The sequence below is a fragment of the Fundulus heteroclitus genome, chromosome 10 (genome assembly GCF_011125445.2).
Source record: "Fundulus heteroclitus isolate FHET01 chromosome 10, MU-UCD_Fhet_4.1, whole genome shotgun sequence".
In the NCBI taxonomy this organism is placed as follows: domain Eukaryota; kingdom Metazoa; phylum Chordata; class Actinopteri; order Cyprinodontiformes; family Fundulidae; genus Fundulus; species Fundulus heteroclitus.
In genome coordinates, this window is record NC_046370.1 from 5,668,875 (window position 1) to 5,693,432 (window position 24,558).

The 24,558-nt window shown below is 39.1% G+C and overlaps 1 protein-coding gene across 2 annotated transcripts in view; it reads left to right on the forward strand.

The window, feature by feature from the left end:
- LOC105919522 (integrin beta-3) overlaps nucleotides 1-23,607 on the forward strand; it is a 37,662-nt gene extending 14,055 nt beyond the window's left edge. For both annotated transcript variants that reach the window (XM_036141828.1, XM_036141829.1), the window contains exons 8-15: nucleotides 2,397-2,486; nucleotides 4,045-4,179; nucleotides 5,860-6,295; nucleotides 14,212-14,434; nucleotides 14,541-14,641; nucleotides 15,748-15,867; nucleotides 22,613-22,779; nucleotides 23,280-23,607. In XM_036141828.1, the coding sequence (XP_035997721.1) occupies nucleotides 2,397-2,486; nucleotides 4,045-4,179; nucleotides 5,860-6,295; nucleotides 14,212-14,434; nucleotides 14,541-14,641; nucleotides 15,748-15,867; nucleotides 22,613-22,779; nucleotides 23,280-23,348 (1,341 nt within the window). In that variant the 3' untranslated portion in view covers nucleotides 23,349-23,607. The remainder of the gene's footprint in view (nucleotides 1-2,396; nucleotides 2,487-4,044; nucleotides 4,180-5,859; nucleotides 6,296-14,211; nucleotides 14,435-14,540; nucleotides 14,642-15,747; nucleotides 15,868-22,612; nucleotides 22,780-23,279) is intronic.
- Nucleotides 23,608-24,558: the final 951 nt, after the last annotated feature.

The following is a 24,558-nucleotide window of genomic DNA, read 5'->3' on the forward strand; positions in this document are numbered from 1 at the left end:
CCCTGCCTCGGTGTAGGTACACCTACTGGTTTCTTTTGCTCTGCACTGGATCCTCCTGTTACCATTTTTTTTAGGTCTCTGCCCCTCCTACAGTCTCCTTGTAAGTTTTTTTTGTTACTTCTTTAAAACCACCTTGCTGCCCCCAGATATCTGTCTGGTCCAGCCCTGCCCTCGCACTCCATGACACACTAATAATAATGTTGCTGTCAAAAAGAAATAACTATTTTCACCCATTTCACCCTTATGGATTTCTTCAGCCAACTGCAGTAAATAAATCAAATGTTAATTTGATTTGTTAAGGGAAGTGAGGATCCAGACCAATCTTACCCCATGTAAAAATATAATTGCCTGTCTAGGTAAACCCAGATTTAACTGTGATTAATCACATTTTTACTTTAATTCAAGAAGCCATTCCCAGCCCTGATTACTACTTGACCCATAGAAGCAGGAAGTTGCTTAAACAGAACCCTTCTGACGACACGAAGCAGGCATGAAATCAGACATCTTTTGGCCTGGAAAGAGTCACAGAGCAATTTTTAAGGCTTTGAGGCTCTTGTGAGTCACAGTTGTGTCTAAACACACTGATTAAGTGGTAAACCTCAACAGAAGTGGTCGGCCAATTAAAATGACCCTACCAAAAAAATAACCCAGAACCAAGTCTAGACTCTGCAGGCCTCGCTTGTCTTAGTTTGGTTCAGTATACATCACATAATTTAAGAAAGAAACTGGGAGAAAACTGTATTCATAGGAGAGTTTCAATAGAAAAACCACTGCTAACCAAAAGCCTGTCCCACATTTGCCCAGAATAATAATCTTAACCTTTCTCCAAGACTTTTGGGAAAATAATCCGTGGACCAACAAGTTAAAAGTAGAGCATCTTGTTACATCTGGAGTTCAGGAAAAAAACAGCATAGTGGTGGTATTGCGATGGTCTGGGCTGCTTTTCGGCTTCAGGGCCAGGCTGATTGTCACATCTCATAGAAAAAGGAATTTTAGTCTGCATGGTTTATGGAGCAGGACAGCACATGCCAGACAAAGCACATCAGCAAGTTCACCTCTGAATGGCCACACTGTAAAAAAATTAAAATAAAATCCCTTGTTTTTACTGAAAAACTTTGGCAGCTGTGGTTACCAGAAAATTTCAATAAAATAATACAGTAAAATTGTAAGCAAGGTTACCAACCCACCTGTATATTTTACAGCTGAGCTGAGGACTGAGGTCTCCGTACATGAGCCACGTGTTCTAACCCTGCGGCCGCTATATTTCTTACTTACATAAATACATAAATTATAATTAAAAAAAAAGTGTAGTCATGGGAATGGTCCTAATCATAATTTATGTATTTAAAAGTAACAATTAGGACGCATTGGTGGCACAGCAGTAAAGAGACCTCAGTCCTCAGCTCAGCTGATCTACGTTCAATTTCAGCTTGCAGTCGTTTGTCTTCCCCTTCTCTGTCAGCCTACGTTCAATAAAAAGCACCACCAGTTCCACAAAAAGATCCTAAAAAAATATAATTAAAAAATGATCTGTTAAATATACATTTGATAATGTAAAGATAACAAGCATTCCAGTTTAATCGTGTAAAATATACAGGTGGGTTGGTAACCTTGCTTACATTTTTACAGATTTTTTTTTCTTACAGTGTAAAAACAATAAAGTATGCATTTAAGTCTTGTTAAGAAGATGTTACATGACCTTAACCAGGTGATTTATTTGCTAAGGTTCTCCAGCATGGCTGACTTAAAACAATTCTGCAAAGAGTAGACCAAACTTCCTCTGTTTTGACCTACATGCACAATAAGCAGCAATGAACTCATTTCCGTTCACTGTAAACGCTTGATGCCAGTCGCTGCTGCTCAGGGTGTCACAACCAGAAATTACTTCTTCACACGTGGCTTTCTTTGGACACACCGCAATTTGTATTTAATCAGGTCAATATCTATGAGGAAAAAACGGAACTGAAACCTGCAGGGCGGAGTACTTTTGCACTCCATTGTTTGTGAAACATGGAAAAATAGAAACGGTTTCACACGCTTCGCTTTATTTTGTAATTGAGGATGAACGCAGCTCAAAAGGATTACTCAGACTTGTGACTTCATCTATATTTTTTTTTTTTTTTTGTGAGCAGGCAACGGTCTTGAGTACGGGAAACCACAAAGGCTGACGGAAACCAGCAGGACATACCTTGTTGGTATAAAAGACTCGCACTAGTATCAGCTATAGCTCCGCCATGTTGGTGATCTAAAGCACAAATAATCACTTATCACCCCAGAGTGTTGCTGTGAATGATGAACTAGAAAACATCCGACGCTCTTTTGATACTTCTGACCCTCCTTTTCACTGTGATGCTTGATGGCAAAGCGCCTCCACGTCTTGTCTTTGTGCTTTGCAGAACTACAGCGAGCTTATTCCTGGCACCACCGTAGGAACGTTGTCCAACGATTCTGGAAACGTCATCCAGCTCATCCTGAAAGCTTATGCTGTGAGTGCCCACAGAAACACACACACACACACACAGACACACACACAGACACACAGACATCAGTGGCTAGACGATGTTTGAGGAGATGACATGTGTTTGTTGACCCACACCCTCGAGGTCTGAGTCATGAGCGTTGGGTAGGAGTCTCGGTGGAAATACCGCAGCGCCAGAAGTGTGAAGCTGACCAAACCTGGCTGGTTTTCTTTATTTATGTTTTGCCCAGAGGTCATTATGCTGAAAACAGGTGGAGAAAAAAAAAACAAATCTGAAGATTAAACAATGACTTGAAGCTATAAAGATTCATTTATAGTAGCAACTAGCATAAACATAATTTTTTTCTTTTTTTGTGTGTCCTGTGTGGCAATAAGAATTTAACCTGACAAGAGCCAGACGCATGTATCGCTCCGCCTAGCTCCACTCACATACATCTGGGACATCGCAGGTAGAAAGTGATTTCTCCAACCAATTTTATGGTCTGGCCAATCAGGACGCAGGGCTGGCATTTCATAGATGTGACGTAGTGGAGACGCGACCATGATGTGAGACTGTTTTGATAGCAATGGCGGCTCGTCGAGGAAGCAAGCGTTAACATTGATGCTGCTATTTCTTCCATGTTGTCCAATCTACCTAATATTGTTTCATTAAAAGAACATCAGAGAACGCCTCTGAAGGCTTTTGTTGGTGGAAACGATGTTTTCGCCCTTCTCCCGACCGGATTTGGCAAGTTTTGTTTTCCAGGGTGCGTCGGCTGCAGACGCGGACGCGCCCGGAGCGGTTAGCCGCTAACGAGCGGTTAGCGGCTAACCGTTAGCGGTTAGCGCGAACCATGTTAGGAGGCCTTTAGTCCTCGACGCGGTCGGCCCGGGATCGACTCCGACCCGCGGCGCTTTGCCGCCGGTCTTCCCCCCTCTTCCTGTCAGCTCACTGTCAATAAAATGCCTGCCACTAGAGCCGCAAACACATAAAAAAAAAAAAAAATTTTTTTTTTCCTGCGTCGCTCTCATCAGCGTCACGGGTTAGCTTCGGTGTGAGTGGTTGAAATTGCACGTCGATAAAGATGACAGACAAGTGGCTTATCCAATCATATGCAAGGATTTTTGATAAGGCTCAGCCTTCAATAAAGGCAATTCCTATGGCGGTGTCCCAGATGTATGTGAGTGGAGCTAGGCGGAGCGAGACATGCATCTGGCTGTTGTCAGGTTAATAAGAATTGTTGTCTTAGTGCCAAAAATAGCCCAATAGATTTTACTTTCACAAGGGAAACCATTACTGCTGACGCCAAAGTGCTCCGTTTGATTTAAATATGCAAGAAGCATTATTAGAATTTGTGTTGGGACTATTTCTTGTTAAATGGACACTGTGGGAAGGTGGAAGAGGGGGAAAAAAGAGAGAAACAGATTAGAAAAAAATGCCAAAAGGGAGAAAAGGTGAAAGAGAAACAAAACAGTAAATTACAGTAACTGTGTCTAAAATTGAACATTCACCTCTGGTCACGCAGCCTGTTTACCAAATGACATTTTTCACATGAACCGTATCTTTCTTTTCTGTGTTTTGACAGAAAATTCGCTCCAAGGTGGAGCTGGAGCTCCTGGGCGTCCCAGAGGAGCTGTCCTTGTCTTTTAACGCCACCTGTCTGAATGGAGAGCTCATCCCAGGCCTGAAATCCTGCTCTGGCCTCAAAATAGGCGACACGGTATGTCCTCCCCACTGTTTTTATGTTGTTTCTTTGTTTTTATGTTTTGCTGGAAGAATCAGATACATCTTTATTGTTTCCTAAACTCAAAATGGAAAGGGGCGGGCGGGAGGGTCAATAATAGGACTGATTTAATAAAAAAAATCGGTTACACTTTATTTGAAGGGGTGTACATAAGACTGACATTACACTGTCATAAACATGACATAACACCTGTTATGAACATAAATGACTCTTTATGAATGTTTAGGACTGTTGTCATTAATTGTCATTCTGTAAATTATGACTCTATTAAAGCAAAGTTGACATTGTTTAAAATGTCTTATGACAACTTGACATTAACAGAGACAAGGTTAAGTTTAGGGCTTGACTTGGAATTAGGTTAATTTAAGGGCTTGGGGTTTTGTTAAGATAAGGGCTTGTCATAACAAAGACATTTTAAACAATGTCAACTTTGCTTTAATAGTGTCATAATTTACCGAATGACAATTAATGACAACGGTCATAAACATTTATAAAGAGTAATTTATGTTCATAACAGGTGTTACGTCATGTTTATGACAGTGTAATGTCAGTCTTATGTAAACCCCTTCAAATAAAGTGTAACCTAAAAAATCTTTAGATACCTCCCCATGAGGTTAAAGACGGCTGTAGGATAAAATGTAAACTCTCATTTCTTTCTGATAAGCAAATTAAGTTTGTGAAACGAAGAGATTAGGAGCAAAAATACAAGAAAGAAAGAAAAAGCATGCATTGCAAACCATGACATGTGGTTCAGTTGTTTTTTTTTTACTGTGAAGCGATGATATGAGTTTGTTAGATTTGTATCATAGTTTTTCGTAACAGTGTTTTTGCGGTTCTGCACAAGCAGAATCGCAAAAAGGTAAATTATTCTGCGCAATAAGCATTTCAAACCACTTCTGCATCCAACACTTGTGTTCTAAAAGTATGAAAGTTGAAATAATAACTGAATGGTGTCATAAAACTGTGTTATTTTTGCTTAAGCTTATCGTCCGGATCAGTCTTTGAGACATTATCCAGACTTTCTGATTTAAAAAAAACGAAACAAAAATAACTATTCCCGTAGTTCTCTGTGCTATTTTTGCTATCATTGTGGAAAAATGTTTGCCTTGTGTTTCCTTCTGTTGTTTCCTTGTAGCTGCCGTCCACATCTATTTAAAAGCGGATTTCTCCTTTTCTTTCCTCGTGCTGTGATGAAGCGAATGGTTAAAAGAACAGATCAACAGTCTGAGTCTACCTCCCCTAGATGTTATTTTTTTTTTCTTTTTATGGTTTGTTTTGGGACAATATGCATGATTTAAATGTCTGCTTTAAGAGTTTACCTTATTACCTTCTTATTTTCTCACATTTTTGTCTCTGTTGTTCTTACATGAGTTAATGTGATCCATTCTGTCCTCCACACATTTTCCTTTCTCCCTGCCTCTGATCATATTTCCATATTTGGATCTTTCTCCAGATGTAGTAACTGCCCACTTTGGGACATCTAACCCCATATGGACGCGCCGCTGCACCAAACAGCAACACTAACTTTGTGCTTTTCTTTTTGATTCTTTGCATTCCCTCCAAAATGTTTCCTCATGACATTGATTTCATGATGGTAATAATAATTTAAAAAAAAGGGGCAGCGGTTAAGTGCACGTCAATCTTCCCGTCCTCCAGGTCTCGTTTAGCGTGGAGGCCCGTGCTCGCGGCTGTCCCAAACAAAAGAAGAAAACCTTCATCATCAAGCCCGTGGGCTTCAAGGACTCCCTCTCCATTACCGTCACCTTTGAGTGCGACTGCAAGTGCCAGAGCCGAGCCCAGCCCAACAGCCCCAAATGCAGCGACGGGAACGGCACCTTCGAGTGCGGCATGTGCCTCTGCCACCCGGGCAGGCTGGGGCCGCACTGCGAGTGCGCCGAGGGCGACTACGACCCCAGGGAGCAGGACCGCTGCAACGGTCCCGAAGGGTCTGGGGGACGGGTGTGCAGCGGCCGCGGGGACTGCGTGTGCGGCCAGTGTGTGTGCCACAGCAGCGACTTTGGAAAGGTGTGGGGCAAGCTGTGCGAGTGCGACGACTTCAACTGCCCGCGATACAAAGGCGAGCTGTGCTCAGGTGAGGCTCCGTGACCTTCAGCACGAAGCGAGGGCAAATGTCTTCCACTCTTTGAATCAAAAGGTTAGACTTGAATCAATCACACTGAGTCTTTTCAGCAGGAGGTGTCTTCTAAAATTAAGGGAAAAACAAAACCTTTGGGGCCTTTTACACTTTGTAAGGTTTGTTTGTTTGTTTTATTAGGATCCCCATTAGCTTCAGCATCAGCTAAAAGCTATTCTTTAGTGCTTCAGTGAAACAGTTTTGTCTCAAATTGATTATTTCTGGCTTCTCAATTTTCAGAAAATTATTATTATTATTGCTAATGTAATGTTTTTTCCAAATGTAGTGACATGTTAAAGATGCTTTTCCCAAAACAACCATAATGCTGATGTAATAGACAATATTTCCCTCTCTACAAACAAACAGATTTCTAAAATACATTGGTTCACAGTTAAATCCTTATATCAGACTTGGCCTTATGACTTCAACCTTTTTTATCTCTAGGACTTGAATCAATCATACTGAGTCTTTTCACCAGGAGTTGTCTCCTAATATTGAGGGAAAAAACAAAACAAAACATTTGGGGCATTTTATACTTTTTATATAAATCAGTTTGCAGGTGCTTCAGTTGAACAGTTTTGTCTCAAATTGATTATTTCTGGCTTCTCAAATTTCAGATTTTTTTTTTCCAGGGTGTTTTTTTTTTACATGTTTTTTCCAGATGTAGTGACATGTTAGAGATGCTTTTCCAAAACAACCATAATGCTGATGTAATGGACAATATTTCCCTCTCTACAAACAAACAGATTTCTAAAAAAAAAAAAAAAAAAACATTGGTTCACAGCTAAATTCTTATTATCAGACTTGGCCTTATGACTTTAACCTTATTTATCTCTAGACCACAGTTGCTTCGTTTTTTTTTGTTTTTTTTTTAACCATCTTTTTCATACCAAATTCTCCAGAATATACCCTCCCCCCTTCTAAATTTCCACAGTACACTTTCTTTTTTAGCAGTATTGTTTTGAGTAACTTTTCATTTTTCTTTTTCTTTCTTCTTGACTTTTTCTTCTTTCGTTAGTGGTAAAAAGCCAAACGCCACTTTTGAGGCTATACACAGCGGCCGTCGCATTTTTTGGTCACCCCTTGAACAAATGCATAAAAAGACTCTTTAATAGCGGTTGCACAGCTTCACAATGAAATAACTTTGAAAGGGAAACAGTCCCACAGCATGACTGACCCTCCACCATATTTAACAGCGGGTAGGAGGAGCCTTTTCAGTTAATCATCATTTGTTTCATGCCAAAAAAAATAAATTCAGTCCCATCTGACCATGAGCAGACAGTTCCAGTTAAACACCAAGTAAAACTTAACAACCTGCATATTTTTACACCTGTGACAGTAGGCAATAAAAGGCACTTTTCCGGCTTGACCTTCCAAACAACGAATTGTCATTTAGTGCCTCTTTTCTGTGTGTGGTGCTCAGATACACTCCTCTTCTGGTCTTGTTTGTTAGGTGTGCCAATTATTGTGTAACTGGTGATTTTGTTGAAAACAATTAGTGCTTAGCATGGACAACAGGATAAATATACTCAGAAAGAAGGTTTAATTAATTTTTTTAAATCGGTGTTACCCGGTGTTGAAGATTTTAGACGTCATTCTGTGAATGGCGCGTTTTTTTTTTTAGATATTCCCAATTTTCAAAGTAAAATTGCACTCAATAAGCCAAGTGAAGCAAAGACAAGAGGTAAAAAAACACAATATTTCGTGTCAGTGGGCATCAAGCTCTGAGTGAGGCAGTTTTGGGTTTCGTTTTGCTGCTACGTGACGAAAGTTTAACTGAGATCATCCAAGTTGATTGGAGGTAAAACCTTTGAAGATTTCAGAAATGGCTTGTTGAGGCTCAAGCTTTAAAACTCAACAGCTTGAAGTGTATTTTTTGGCTCGTTGTTCTCTAATAAGATGTTCTCAAGCTTTAGAGCCGTAAATGCTGCATTTTCCTTTTAATAACACACCAACCGACAGTCAAAGCCCTGAACCTGCGAAAAATCTGTTCTGCAATGTACAAAATATTTCTTATTTTAGAAATAAAAAGAAAACGATTACAAGTCTGAATAAATGCAGGGTACATTTTAAAAACACTGAATGTTAAAACCTTGTGATAGTGTATTCGGAAATGGTTAAAGTGCGTAAAATGAGCCGCTGGCCACTGTGAATTTTGTGTGTGGTTGCGGTGAAGTTTCATGTGTTTACGGTAGTTGTGAGGCTGGCTGGCCCTTTCACCGTGCCACCACCCACCCTCCTCCTCTGGGACGAATTACACGCAGTAACAGCTCTCTCCTTCTGCACAGGACCGAGGCTCCACACCCCATAAACATGCGCCATTGTGTGCACACCATGTGTGAGCAGAGGCTCAGCTTCTATGGTTTTGTTTTTTGGTTTCTTGTTAAACAAGAGATTTTTTAAGTGCAAAAAAACTGGTTTACAGCCAGAGGCGACCTTTGGATTTTTGAAGGACTGCACAGTAGTGAGGTTATTTTTTGTGTTAATACCAAAAGAGCCTTCTCTATGGATGCTGCACATGTATATTGTTATTTGCTAGAATAATTGAATATAAACTGACTGTTTTATTAATTCAATTAGATCATCCTGTAAATGCAATCCTCATCACTGCCTGTTATAGTAAGTAGAGACATACCAGTTAGGGTTTTTCATGCATGATAGCAATCCAAGATCATTTACAAAGATTTGTTTCAATTAAGGGATATGAGAAGGTTTTAAAGCATGAATGGCCTGTTAAAGGTCATGGTGGATCATTTTAATTGGATTAAATTGCAGCCTTTGACTAGGCCACTCCATGAACATCAGTTTTTGAGCCTTTCAGAGATCGGTTCTGTATTACTGTCTTCCTGCATAACACAAGCACCCTTCAGCTTAAGATCACACATATATGATTAACTCCTGTAGAGCAGCATTCATGGTTCTATCAAATAAAACAAGCTGCCCAGACCCTAAAGGGGGGGGGGGGGGGGGGGAAGCAGCCCCAGACCATAATACTGCCTTTCACCGCCTTTGTTTGTAGGAACAACGCTTAATTTTTGAAATGATGGATCAGTTTTACACCAGATGTAGCATGACACACCTGCTTTGTTAGCCCACAGAATATTTTTGGAATGTCTTGAAGAATCATCACAACTTTTTTGGGGGGCAAATTTTATATTTAGGATATCCATGGAGCCTGCTTTTAGGTTTTGACTGGAGCAAATTGAGCCGTAGCTTGTTTCTTGCACAGTGACATGGTTTCCTGGGTTTTTCCTACAGCTGTATTTTCCTCTGGAGGTGATACTTTGGTACACATTGCTGAAAATTCGGCACATCTTGGTGTTCCAACAGAATAAGGATCCCCAAACACAGACCTTGACCTGGTTGAAAATTTGTTGATTTTACTTAAAAGGAGAATCTGTGCCTTCTTAAATAAACATTCAAACGATCACATCAGACTGATGCCAAAAGCTTACTGATGGCTACAAAAGGTGAGGCTTGGGTGCAGCTCAAAGGGACATTTAGCCAAATGTTATGCATTTTGTTTTTTTCCTGCATGTAAAAAACTGGTTTACTGCCAGAGGCGACCTTTGGATTTTTTTAAGGTTTCTGCACAGTAGTGAGGTTATTTTTTGTGTTAATACTAAAAGAGCCTCCTCTAAGGATGCTGCACATGTATATTGTTATTTGCTAGAATAATTGAATATAAACTGACTGTTTTATTAATTCAATTAGATCATCCTGTAAATGCAATCCTCATCACTACAAAAGGTGAGGCTTGGGTGCAGCTCACCCTTTGTCTATTAGAGAAAATCTAAAATTAATATTGAAAAATATATATATTTTTAAATGTTGAACCCACATGTTCTACTATCAGTCTTCCGTGAGAATAAGAGCCGTTCAAACAAATCATTTAAAAGTCTAATTAACTCCAGATCCTATCTCAAAGAAGAAGGAAAAACATCAAAGTGGTAGAAACTTTTTTTTTTCTCGGTGCCAAAAGATTTTTGTTCAAGATCAAAACCGGTCAGGAGCCGTGACGGCAGGAGAGGAGAGCAAACGTTAAAGGCACGGCGAGAAGTTCTGGCTCCAGCTACTGACTTGTGCTTCATTACGTTATCAGATCTCGTATAACGCTCCTGCCCCCCCCTCTCCCCGCTTTCGCCGCTCTCACCCAGAAAGGTTGTGCCGTATACCCAAAAGTCCGTAGAGTAACATGAAAATACCTCTCCGCTTACTCATGAGCTTATGTGGTGTAATGAGGCTAAAAATAAATCCATGTTTGGTCAGAGAAGGACCGTGCGTGTGGGAGAAAGAGAGAGAGGACTGGAAGTGTTCAGAGTCTGGGTCTTTGCAGAACATGGTGTGTCTTTGTCCTCGATTAATGTTAGGGACGTTTGACCCCTGCCACAGGATGACAAAATTAAAAGACATCAGTGCTGCGGTCGGGGGTTAATAACAGCTTGTTTGCCGATAATCTTCTATCCAGTCACGCCGTCCCAAGCAGCTTCCAGTCTCATTGTTTATCTGGGCATTGTTTTCTGCGGCCGTGGACCGCAATGTTTTCTGCACTGTCGCTCAAGCTACCACTCACATGCACACGGGGATATATGGAGTAACAACAAGGCTTATGATGTGTGCAATTCTACCCACTTATGTAATGAATCATTCGTCCAAAAATAAAAAAGACGCATCAGCCAGACAATGGAACAAGCTTCAACCATCAGCCCTTTTAGAATCATCAACAAAACACTCCTTCTTTCCAGTCAGGAGCATTTCCAGTCAAACCTAAAAAAATACATTAAAAAAAAACCTGCAAAGCTTTGGCATGAAACAACATGTTGCTATTATTATGGTCTGTAGTGGTGGCGTTTAACAAGCCTGCGGCTCGTCAATATGTGAAGAAATAGAAGCCAAAAATGATAATCTCATAGTGTAACGTTAAGATCCTAATTCACAATACAACTTTCAGAAACAAATAGTTCTGGAAGTTTATTCAGTATACTAGATAGTGTTTTGAAATTAAGATGATTTATAACATGAATGATTAGTTTTGGAGATATGTTTATCATGTCAATGATGAAGCTCTGTTTAGGTTAGTGTGAGTTTTAGGTTAATTCATTTGAGGGGAAATCGGTACCATATATGTGGTTTATAATTACTCATAAACAGAGATTAAATGGTGTTTGAATAGAAGTCATAAACTTTTTGTTCTACTTATGGCAGCACGTTAAAAGGCTGGGGGCGCGAAATAGCGTAGGGCCGGTGCAAATGGTGGCTAAGGAGACGTAAGGCCATAAATTGGGCCTTCGCCACCCTTTTTCTCCTGAGTCTGGATGAGTGGTAGGTTACAGATACACTTTCTCAGTCTACCTTTGTCTTTTGACTTATTCTGTCTTCTTTTCTCACCTGCTGGACCGGAGTTGTACAGCAATTTTCCTCACAACTCCCCTATATGTTATTGGGCAAATGGAAACGTGTCAGGACATCGAAGCCTGGGTTTTTAATTCCTGGGGCTTGCAGTGGAAAAGAGGCTATTGCCTCAGGTGGAGGGTGTCCTCTTACTGTCTTGTTCAGGAATGACAGCAGGATGGAGTGGGAGATGGTTGAACAGGTGTGGACTTTGTCTTCATTGGTCCCTTCTTAATTAATAGCCCAGGTTTTAAAGCCCCAGGCTTTGGTTTACCCCGGTAAATAAAAGCCTGGGACTTTTGGGGGTTCTATGTTCCCATTTGCTAGGGGCCATTTATGTAAAACAGCCCCACTGACGAATGGGACGTTGTGAGGAAAAATAACAAGACAGCGTTTAAACAGACAAAGGCAGATAAGTCGTATCCATAGCCTGCTACTCATGCTGCCACTCATCCGGACTCCCAAGAAACAGGACAACGTGCGACTGATGCCGTTACATCTCCTTAGCCTCTTTTATCCCACTCTATTCTACTCCTGTTGGTATAAATAAATAAAAATAAAGCACAGATCCTTTCTGCCTGGACAGCGTGGGGACCGCATTGTGTGGGTGTGTGACAGAAGTGGAAGGTAGACGAGACAGATTTTTTTTTAGCTTTATGAGTATAATTTTTCCTCAGCCGTGGCGAAAACAACGAGGATGATTTTTAAGTACAGTATCGGACTTTGGATCACAGCAAAATTATTTATTTATATTCCCCACGAACTTAGTAAACACTTGACATCTCAGCTGCAATTAACAGATCCAGTCTGTGGGAAATCACACAGACAAGTCCTCACAGAATTAAAATTGGCTCATAATCCTGATGAACTGACTGCACAGAGGAAGTTTGGAGGTGTACTTTCACGCCTAAAAAACATCTTCAAGGTATATAGCCGCGTTACATGCGTATAAAAAACTACCAAAAACCATTTGATTATGATAAAATGAAGTTATATACACCAAGCCTCCATCCTGATAATGTTTTGATGGTCCTTTTTGTGGATAAAAATAACCCCACGGCGAGATAACCAGCTATAAATAGATGTGGCGCCATCTACTGGCGGTATTGCAGAACTACCAAAATGCTGATTTGCTTCATTAATAAAACATTATTAAATAATGCTGGACTGAGCCTGACCCTCTGCAATGCCTTGCAGTCAGTCAACTCTGTGGTCACACAGAGCCTCAGCAGGTTTAGCCTCCACTTCAGTGAACACCAGCATTCATACTGTATTCAGTGACATTCCAGTCTTTTCCCTCTTGGAATCATATATTTTTTGCATCTTTTTCCACTGGATCTTGGACCTTTCTGCATTGTTTCGCAGGGAGATGCTAATAGCCGTTTGCCGCTTCCTTGTTTTAACCCCTGCTGCGCATGCGCAGTGTTGTACTCCCTCTGGTATTAAAAATAAACACGAAAGGTTTTATTTACTAACAAATTGAGCAAAAATAAAGCATAAAACATCAAAATACCAACTAATATGCCAGCAGGACGTGATGTTCTTTCATAAAAATGTTATATGCAACTAGAGTGAGCTACTGACATTTTTTTTTTTTTCATCAAACCCCTGGAACGCAGAGCAAAGTACTGGGTCATTTGAGGGACCAAAGCCCCAGGAAAGTAAAATTAGCCGGGTAAACGTGTATCGAAACACTACTCTGCATTTGAAAAGACCCAGTATTAAACTCATACTTGATTGTAGAGTAGTGGTCAGCATTAATAATAATAATAATAATAATAATAATAATAATAATAATAATAATAATAATAACAATAATAATAATAATGATAATGATAATAATAATACATTTAATGTATACTACACTTTCCATCAAAAGATCTCCAAGTGCTACAGGTAAAAAAGAAAAAAAGCATAAAATATAAATATAAAAAAGCTTTTTTAAAAGAGAGAGAGAGAAAAAAAATAAAAATAAAACATCTAAAGGGGACCAAAAGCTTTGCTAAAAAGAAATTTTTAAGGCCTTTTTTAAAACACTCAGTGGACTGAGGTGCCCTCATTGCACTAAAAAGTTTATTTTTCCTTTATTTTGGTTTAAAAAGACAGATAAGGTAGACATAACCTCTGTTCTTCTTCCAAATGCACTCTTTTTTTTAGTATTCTTAGGGTGTTTTAAACAAAACAGATTTCAAATGTAGTCTTTAAAAATGAATTGGGTATAAACTGGAGGTTTGGGTAATATATGGAAAATGGAGCCAGCAAAAAAAAATTCAATATGTTTAAGTGTTTTAACATATTTAAGTTCTGTCTACCAAAAGGAGTTAATTACTACCTTCACCACACCATTAACTTATTACATCCATGTTTCACATTTGTTCCTTCCTCTTCTTAATCAATTATGACTATATTGCTGCACCACATGTGACGTAGGAAGCTGAATTAGCTGGTAACTCATCAGAAATGGCCTTTTTTCTTTCTCGCAGGCCATGGAGATTGCAACTGTGGTTTCTGCCAGTGCGCACCAGACTGGCAGGGCGAGAACTGTAACTGCTCCCGACGCACGGACACCTGCATGTCCAACCTGGGTCTGCTCTGCAGCGGCAGGGGTCAGTGTGTGTGCGGGGCCTGCGAGTGCACCCAGCCGGGGGCGTACGGGGCTACGTGTGACAAGTGCCCCACCTGCCCAGACGCATGCACCATGAAGAAGTGAGCCCCACAAAATCCACAAGTTTTACTGAATTTCAAACATCTAGCTCATCGTTATTGTGTATTTGTGATGAAATGACATTGAATGTGCTTGCTTACCTCACAGGGAATGTGTGGAGTGCAAACACTTCAAGAGGGGCAGGCTGCATGACGATAACACATGTAGTCGTATCTGCAAAGATGAGATTGTGCTTGTGGATGAAATAGGTAAGACTTAGCTTGTCTAAGCTCCAGTTGGTAAAACAGCAGATGCGTATTGCCGACGCAGCTTTCTTATCAGTGAGAATGCTATACAGCAATCTCACTGATTGTTTTCCTGTTTTTTCTTTATTATTATTATTCCGTCGGCGTCTAACTACTCCCGCATACTTCAACCGATTTCAACAATTTTAGTATCAAAACGTTCGTCTCGTTCCCGGCATGCCTGCTATATCTCATGGTTATGCTAACTTTTATACTTTTTAAAATATTTCACTTTTTGTGCGATTTTTTGGCTGTTCCCATTGAAATCAATGCAAATTGATACAAATTTCTTCACATTCTTTCAATTCTTCTATTTTTTCTAATTCTTCAAATTTAAAATTTTTTCAAATTTTTTCAAATTCAACTTCTTCAAATTTTTCCCATTCCTTCACATTTTTTTACATTCTTGAAATTCTTCAAATTTTTCAAATTCTTTACATTCTCCTATTTCTTCTAATTATTTTTTTTTTCAAATTCTTCAAATACCTTCAAATTCTTAAATTTTTTCAAATTCTTCAAAACAGATTTCAATGTTTTTCAGCTATTTTTTTCTTTTTTGCATTGATCTTCTGCATCTTCTGCTCAAATCATTCTGCCGATTAGCATTCTCACTCGCTGTTACGCAGGAACAGCTTTTTCTAGTTGCAAATTAGATCATGTCGAATTATATAACTGATAGTTAATGTTCTTTAGAATGCTTACAGAAAGCCATAACAACATACCAGAGGAAAAATATTTGGTTAAATAATTTGCAATATGCAATAGTTTGACGCCAGTGGCAACATAATGTCCAGATATTTATTCTGATGCGTTCGAAATAAACATTACGAAAGATTTGGTAAATATTCAGAATGTTTGTGGAAGGTAAACTTGCAGATCTATCTTAATGTTCGTAGCTGTAACTCCCTTTTGATCGCTATAATTCTGTTGCAGCTTTTGCTTCCAGTTGTGTCTGTCATGTGTTCATCATCATATCATAAACTACTGACAGTTATATTCCGTTTATCAAACAGACAGGCACAGATTCATGCTTTGACTGACTGGATATTTTTTTGACGTTTTCCACTCAGTGCTCCATGACACAAACGCTGTGAACTGCTCGTACAAAGACGAAGACGACTGCGTGGAGCACTTCCAGTACTATGAGGACGCCAGTGGCAAATCCATCCTGTTTGTGGTCAAAGAGCCTGGTAGGCAACACATGCACACCTCACAGGAGAGGGGAACAAGATCATCTCTCTAAAGTTTTACATGAAGCCGAAACTAAATGTTTACAGCCACTGTGCAACAAAAAAAAAAAGAGAAAAGATCACGTTTTTTATGACAAACATGAAACCACAGCAAATGTTGCCTGTTTTATATCGGTTAGGATTACCTAAATATTTTTTTTTTTTTATTTGCTAAGAGCCAGAAGGGAGATTTAAAAAATTATTTATATAGCTTTTCCATCTATCCATTGTACCTGCGCTTATCTGAGATCGGGTTGCGGGGGCAACAGGTCCAGGAGAAAAACCCCGACATCCCTCTTCCCAGTGACATCCTCCAGCTAGGGGTCCCCTAGGTGCTCCCAGGCGAGACTGGATATATATATATATATATATATATATATATATATATATATATATATATATATATATATATATATATATATATATATATATATGTTATAGTCCCTCCAGCAAGTTCTGGGTATTCCCAGTGGAACAAGCCCAAAAAGAAAAGGGGGAAAAAAAGAAAAGGTGCTTTTGAACAATAAAAAAATTATTTAAGTGTAAAATGTATAATGATTCTGCAGTAAAATAAGCTAAACTGAGTATCTTGCTTCCTAATTTAAAAATTTTTGGTGTCATAACTTGAAAAAACATATTCTTGGCCAAGTTGAGTTTCCTTTACAGCACACCCTCTCTGCACCTCACTAGAGTCACTAAAGCTAATTTTAGCTGATGCGCTTTATCAAAATTAATCAAATGAAGGAACATTTAGGAGCGACTAATACAAAGGACTAATTTTTTTAGCTTAACATCACCAGAAAAACAACAAGTTACTTGTTGTAGAAAAGTTACTTGTTGTAGAAAAGCAACAAGAATATATGTACAGCCATCTGTACATATATTCATAGTACAAGTAAACTTGTACATGTATATTATGCTATTGTACATATCTGTAAAACTCTATTTATAGTAATATCCACCTGTATATTATATTCGGTACATATCCAGCTGTAAATTTAGTTCACAATACTAGTTATCTATATATTATATTCTTAGGACAGATCTATCAGTTAAATTCTGTTTATAATAGTATCCATCTCTATATTTATTCAGTAAAAACCCATGTCCTGTACTTATGGAACCATTGTTTATCCTGCACTTGCTGCTATTGCACTTCTGGTTAGACCTAAACTGCATTTCATTGCCTTGTACCTGTACCTGTGTAATGACAATAAAGTTGAAGCTAATCTAATCTAAGTTAACGATGATATAATGCAGTGAAATGACGTTTACTGCCTCTAAAAGACTATGGACATTTAAATGTAATAGATTAAAATAATAATTTTCCTCATCTGGTTTAAATTATGGGAATAATAAATTGCAAGTAACTACAGCGAAAGGTATGCATGTTGAACCACCACCAATGCAACAGTATTGTTCAAATATTTTACGTCAAACCACATCTTCTTGTGTTTTTCCTCATCCAAACACCAGTCACCACTTTTCTGATACCGGCTCGCTTGGCAGCCGAACAGAGGGAGGGCTTTGTGTAAAACGGCTTTTAATGACCATTACTGCCCAGAGAAACAAGCCCGTCCTTTGGACTGTACCTTTAATGAGTGTGTGTGTTTAATTTAGACAGGAGTGGGTATCAGAGTAGCACCCCTGGAATTTGCCTTGAACACAGGCACACCCTGCTGTGTCAAAGAGGGCTGTAAACAGCAGTCCTACTCCTCTGGGAAGCTGCTGACTCTACAAGAAGGCAGCAGGACTTTTAAAGAGAGAGACAAATATAGGCAACATTTAAATAAATCAATGATTGGGTCGATAATGGTGAAGGGAGCATCCTGAAGTACCGGCTCAGTTTGACGTGCATGGGCTGTAAGGGTGGTGGTTAGAGGATCAAAAGGTCCAGCTGAGGAGTCGGACTCAGCAAAGTAAAAAGGAGGAGGAAGGGAAGAAGAAGAAAGGGGCTTTGAAGTTTGCTGTAAAACTTCATTCCTGTTGTAGGGTGACTCAAAACTCCTGGAAACATACAAGGTCTGAAAGAACATTCACACACGTACACGTGTGGTCTGATTTACTAAAACGGTTTGATGCACGGTTTAGGCCTGGCAAGAAAATAGGAAGGTGGGCGAAAAAGAAAATTGTTTTTGAAATATGTCCATCAGAAAAAAAATATATATAAAACAGGTTTCAAACTGAGAAAGAACCAGGTGGCTCTTGTTAAAGTTCTGTCTTAAAAGGAACTCTATCTAATTGAGTATAAGTGGCATGTTGTCAGATCCAGAATGTTTTAGCATAGCATATAAACAAATATGGTGGAAACTTTGTTACCTGGATACAAGGACCAATTAGACCCATATATTTAAGTTGTCTGATATTAAATTAAAGTTTTCTAGTTTTAGGCTGCGTGATGCATTACACAATGTAATCTCCTTTAAAAATAATTGAATTATTCATAGGAGGCTGACTCCCTGGTTTAAAGAGCTGCACACATTGAAGCACAGGGTTAAGAAGTTGGAAATAAAAAAAAGAAATCACACTATACACATCTTGAGGAGTTTGACTTAATCTTGAAAGATACTCTACTGTTGTATATAAAGTCCTTCTGCAAGTTAAAACAGCATATTTTCCATTGTTTCTGGAGAAGAAGAATTGGAGTGATTTGTACTCAGGGAACCTGATATTCAAGGTGGATACAGTTTGCGTTTTAAGTTGTTGAGACGTCTTCTCAATTCCTGGCGATGGCAGGAATTGATTAAGACGTGCAGGCAGTGAATTGAGAGACATTTTGGCAGGGAGTGGTGAGTGAGGCAGGTATACGTAGCTGGAGTCACAGGTGGAGCGACTTGGTGATGATTGGACAGCAGCAGGTGGAGCTAATTATGACTCTGAGTGATGGCTGAGAGGAGCATGGAATAGGGGAAGATCAATCAGTCCCAAAAACACAAACAAAAGCCCAAATCATGGCAAACAACAAAATGCCAAACTGACACAGTCATACATGTTGAGCTATCTGTTCCCTCTTCTCTCAGCCGTAACGACTTTATGGGATTCTTTATAAGTGAAATGGGTTCTATTTAAAATAAAAACATCGGGATCCTCCCAAACATCACATCTTTATCCTAAGTAAGTGAGACAGCATTGGAGGTATCTGTTGAAGCTGATCTGTGGTCTGTTTGAAGAGCTTTAAGCTACATTCACACAGCAGGGAATGGCGACCCAAATCCGATCTTTTTGCACATATGCGACCCATTTCCATCTTTTTCATGGCAAAAAGAAAAATTTGATTTGTGCCACTTCCATATGTGGTATTAATTCGGATACGTATCACATATTTTTCCAAAGCGTCTGACTGAACGGTCATGTTGCATTTTATCCGTCTTCCATGTCACTGTCTTTCATTACACGTCCCCAAACGGTAGAAGTAGTTTATTGAACACTTCTAGAAACAAAGCGCAGAATGATGCCGGTTGCATTCAATGGTAGTATGAACAGCCACCTCAAATAAATCTTATTTCAGCAAAAAATCGGAATTGAGCATCAAGACCTGCAGCATGAAGGTAGCCTTAGTTACTGGTGAAGGTCACTAATGATATTCTCATGGCCTCAGATAATGCACTTGTGTCTGTACTTGTCCTGTTAGATCTCAGTGCTGCATTTGATATAATTGATCACAATATTGTCTTAGAAAGACTTGAACATACAGTGGGGGTTAAGGGAAAAGCATTAGACTGGTTTAAAATATATTTTTCCAACAGATTCCAGTTTTCATCATGTGTGATAAATCTTCAGTATCTAGGGGTACTTGGGGAGTACCACAGGGTTCAGTGCTTGGGCCAATTCTTTTTACTATAATTATGCGTGCGATTGGTAAAATAAGATACATTTCAATTGTTATACCGATACTCAGATATTTATCCGTAAATCTTAATGAATCTTATCAGTTAGACTACAGGCATATCTTGAAGACATAAAACCAAGGATAACTTAAATTGTTCTGCATATTAAACGGGCCTCGAGAACTTCTTTTCCACTACCAGAATATTGCCAAAATTTTAAATATCCTGTCCAGTGGTGACACTTAAAAACTAGTCCATGCATTTCTTACTCCAAGGCTGGACTATTATAATTAATTAGTTCTGATAAAAATTAAAAAGAGAGGTCATAGTTCCCTATTAAGTCCAGAACAGAATATAAAACTCTCCTTTTCACTTATAAAGCCCCTAATAATCACGTGCCATCATACATGAAAGATCTGATTTGTCTTTGAAAACTTTTTAACCATTCTGTCAGCAAGCTTTGATTGAATTGACTTTATAAAGTGTCTTAAGGTGACGTGTCTTGTGAATTGGTGCTACATGAATTTAATTAAATTGGTTAAGTGCGACAAGCTAGAATAATTCTGTTTATTAAATGCCATAATATATATATTTTACTTTATACATATGCTGCTGGTGTTCTCCAGTATTCATTGGCTCAGAGGCTGGGTACAAGATTTGATACATGCCCTTTTCGATTTGGAAACGTCTGTTTCAAATCAAAAAGTTCCCTACACACAAAACTGAATGACCTAATGCTTGCTCAGTCAGTAGTTGATGGTAATACACTAAAACAAAAGATTTGTACTTGGACTTGTATTCTCTTTGCTTCGCTGGCGTAGCCTAACACCTTGGAACAAATCTGCTGTTATGAAAACCTCTCCCAGGAGCCATTAAAGCCTGGAACTGCAGGCCAACTTAGTCAGAGGGTTAATAATTGTGTCGAGATGATTTTCTGAACGGTTTTCCATCGTGAAGCTCACCAAACCTTCAAGGAATTACTTTAATGAGATGTAGGGATAAAACAAGGAACGAGTCAGCAGTATTTAGTCCTTTACTTCCTCCTTAAGACTGTAAAGGGTATTTGGTGGATGATTTAAGGGCAAGTTTTTTTTTTTCTCTGTATGATAAATGATAGGAAACACACAAAGGATGGTGCACCGAGTGGAGTTTTCTTCCGTTCTGGTGAAGGAATGTTCCATGTTAATGAGCACTGCTGTCAGTCCGTTTTGAAACTCCTCAAATCAGATTCCTGTTGCGTTTTTTCCAGACCATAATGAGGGAAGGGAGAGCTGTGGCCTTGGCTCCAAGATGTCAATATTTTCCACTGCAGGGCCTTCCTCTGTTCTTCTTGAACATGTTTAACAGACTGTTAAAGAAACTGCTATTCGTGTTAAATAGGTTACCAGACCATAGATCTGCTTCATCCGCAGCTTATTTTCAAGTCGTGCCACAGATTTTCCATTTCATGAAGGGCTGGACTTTTACTGGCCCATTTTGACACATAAATGTGCTTTGAAACAAACCATTATGTTATACCTCTGGTTATTTTGCAGCCTCTTATAACAGGTTATCCTCCTGGATCATCCTGTATTTAGCTTCCTCCATTTTCCTAATGACTCTGACCACCTTACTGGTTCCTGCTGAATGGGTGGTGGGTTAAGTGCACAAGCATTAGACAGAAAACGTTGGAAGTATTTGCAGTATTTCGTTGGCATAGATTGTATTTTGAGATTCTTCTTTCTATTAGCAATAACTGTTAACTGCCGCTAGCTTGAAAGCTAACTACCGTTAGCTTCTTTTTGACGGATGTTCGGCAAGTTGACGGTTGGTTTCCTATTGATTTTATGTAGGAAGACAGTTAGCCTTCCTACATAAAATCACCTTTATAGGTTTATTCAAGCACTGGTCCACTGGTACAAATAAGCATATGTATAAAACTGTTGATTTTCTCCCGTTTCTAATGTGATATTGTAAGCCAAGTTCATAGTTGTTTATGGCGATAAATAACTGTGTTATTACTAAAACACTAGTGTGTGTAGTATTTATGAAGAAGCAGCCCAGTTCAAGCGTAAGCTGCCAGCACTGTGAAGCCATTGATGAACAATCTGGTTGTTTTCACGGAATAAAGCCCCATTATACACAAATAAACATGTCTGTTGTCACATGTGCAACAACAGCATGATAATGACGCCACTTCACCACAGGGATGGTGTGTTCAGGGTGTTGTAAAGAGTTTGTTTTTCACAACATGTAGGTTATTGCATGTTGGCCAAAAACCTTCATTTTGGTTTTGTCTGACAAAAGGACCATCTTCATGTTTGCAGTGTCCTCTACTAGGCTTGCGGCAATATGCAAATGGGAACCTGTCATGAGTTTCAGTCAATAATAGTTTGCGATTGCTCATAAAGGTTAGATATATGGAGTATATAACTAGTAACTGTATTGTCCACCGAGTTTCCCACCTGAGCTGTGACTCTCTGGAGCACCCCTAAATTACCTCTGAGGCTTTTACAGAATAATTGTGTTTAAACGCAAATTAAAGTACACAGAGATGGACACTATTTGCTAATCAGGTGGCTTCTGAAGGCTGTTGGTTGCAAAGGATTTTATATAGCTTCTTGCAATTTGTTAAAAATGTTAAAAAAAACTATTTTTGTTTTCTGCCCTCTTCACAAAAGTCTATTACATTAAAAAATGTGTACATGTGCTTTTTGTGCAGGCAAAAAAGGGACAAAGTTTAGTGCATATGAATACTCTTGCAACACTTTTAACTGTCGGATGCAGAAACACATGGGAGGAAACATAAAATCAGACTTCCTCTAGCCCAATCTCAGTTTTATCCTCTTCTGCATTTCCATTCTACTCATCCCTTTGTCTCTCCCGTCCCTTCCACCCAGACTGCCCTAAGGGTCCGGACATTTTGGTGGTCCTTCTGTCCGTGGCCGGAGCCATCTTGTTCCTCGGCCTGGCCGCTCTGTTGATCTGGAAGCTGCTGGTTACCATCCACGACAGGCGGGAGTTTGCCAAATTCGAGGAAGAGCGTGCTCAGGCCAAGTGGGACACGGTGGGTAAACAATGCAGGAGGTGGCACATGCAGAAAAGCAGCTTTTATGAATTTGTGCATTTGGAAAGGATCGAATAACGGCTCAGATACGCATACGTGTGAAATCTCCTTTTTAGAGGCGTGCAAGTATAATTCTTTGCTGACTAAAACATATAAAAGGCCACACGTGCAGCCCTTTTGGCAGTTTTCTGTGGATTCTTTTTTATTTCGTGTCATGCTGTTACTCCCAGCAGAACAAAGGCAGCCAGAGAAGGGCTGGGTTTAAATTAGCCGATGCTAATCAGCCTGTACTGGTAATTGGCCTCTTTGTGGTCTCACAAATCTCACAAGCCTCAATTTTCAGTGTATCACCGAAGTCATTTTTCTAAAAGAAGTGAAAGCACACACTATGCATCTAATTCTTCTTTTTTTTAGGCATTTAGACGTTTTGTTGTAAAGTTTCCTGGCTTTTCAGGTCTAATTTCTCACATTATCGTGTCTTCATGTTGTTATATTTTCAGGGTCACAATCCTCTTTATAAAGGAGCGACATCTACCTTCACGAACATCACGTACAGAGGAAAAGACTGATGCTACTGAACGACAGATGAGGATTAGAGAATGAAATCCGGGACTATTAAGATCCTTTGGGCGAAAGCAACGAGTCATGTGCAGCCTTCTACTGTCACAAAACAATAATGTGTGTAAATATGTAGAAATTATTCAGAGGAAGCATCTTTGTCAGGGTCAGTCATTCCTATCATACGGATGAAAATAGTTGTTGTTTTGTATGATTTACTGAGGTTCATTTTGTTGTTCAGGCCAGATTAAAGACTTGCTTCCCCCATCAGGCGTTGTGTTTGTCTTGACAACATATTTGCTTATATCACTACTACAAATGTGTTTGTGAAAGCATACATAACCTTGTCGCTCATCTTCCTTTTTATACTTGAAACGAAAAAATATATTAAACGAAGAAAGCAAACATAAGGTGAGGTGACAGCTGAAAATTGATGAAAAGTAATGATGTTTTCCACAGAACACCGAAATATATTTGAGTGCAAAACACAATGACAATCCAAGAAGGAAGAAGACATCGTAAAGTCTCCAGCTTGAATGTGAAAACATTAGATGGAGATTTATGTGGCAATTTGTCTTGTGAGGAGGAAGTCAGTACAGATGTTGCTTAAGAGCAGCAGCTTGGAGACCTACCAGACCAGCACCCTCACCAGGGATTAAAAAGTGCTCTGTTTGTAAGCATATTCTGCCTGTTATTCAAAATATACAAATTATGTCCATGTTCAGATGATTTTTGCATTGTTATTCTGATGCATGCATGCATCAGTTCTGTCATTTTCTTATCAACCATATAACTTTGAATAACTTACTTTACATTAGAGTTATATTAGACTTAGACAGCTTTATTTGTCATATTGTATGCACAAAGTGCGTACAGAACAAAATTCCGTTTGCATACAGCTTGAAAAATCACAGTAAATTGCACTAAATTTCAGGATAACGATGCAGCAGCGATTTATGTAAACAATTGAAATGTAAAACAATGTAAACAATGCAGGGGAAATAGACAGTATGCGATTTGACACATAAATTTGCTTTGAAACAAACCATTACATTATACCTCTGGTTATTTTACAGCCTCTTATAACAGGTTATCCTCCTGGATTATCCTGTATTTGGCTTCCTCCATAATGAAAAATGATTTATCATTAAACACAGGTTTAATTAGGTTTAATTAAAGAGTCATGCAGCGAGTGGGTAACACAGTAGCAGTGAATGGAAG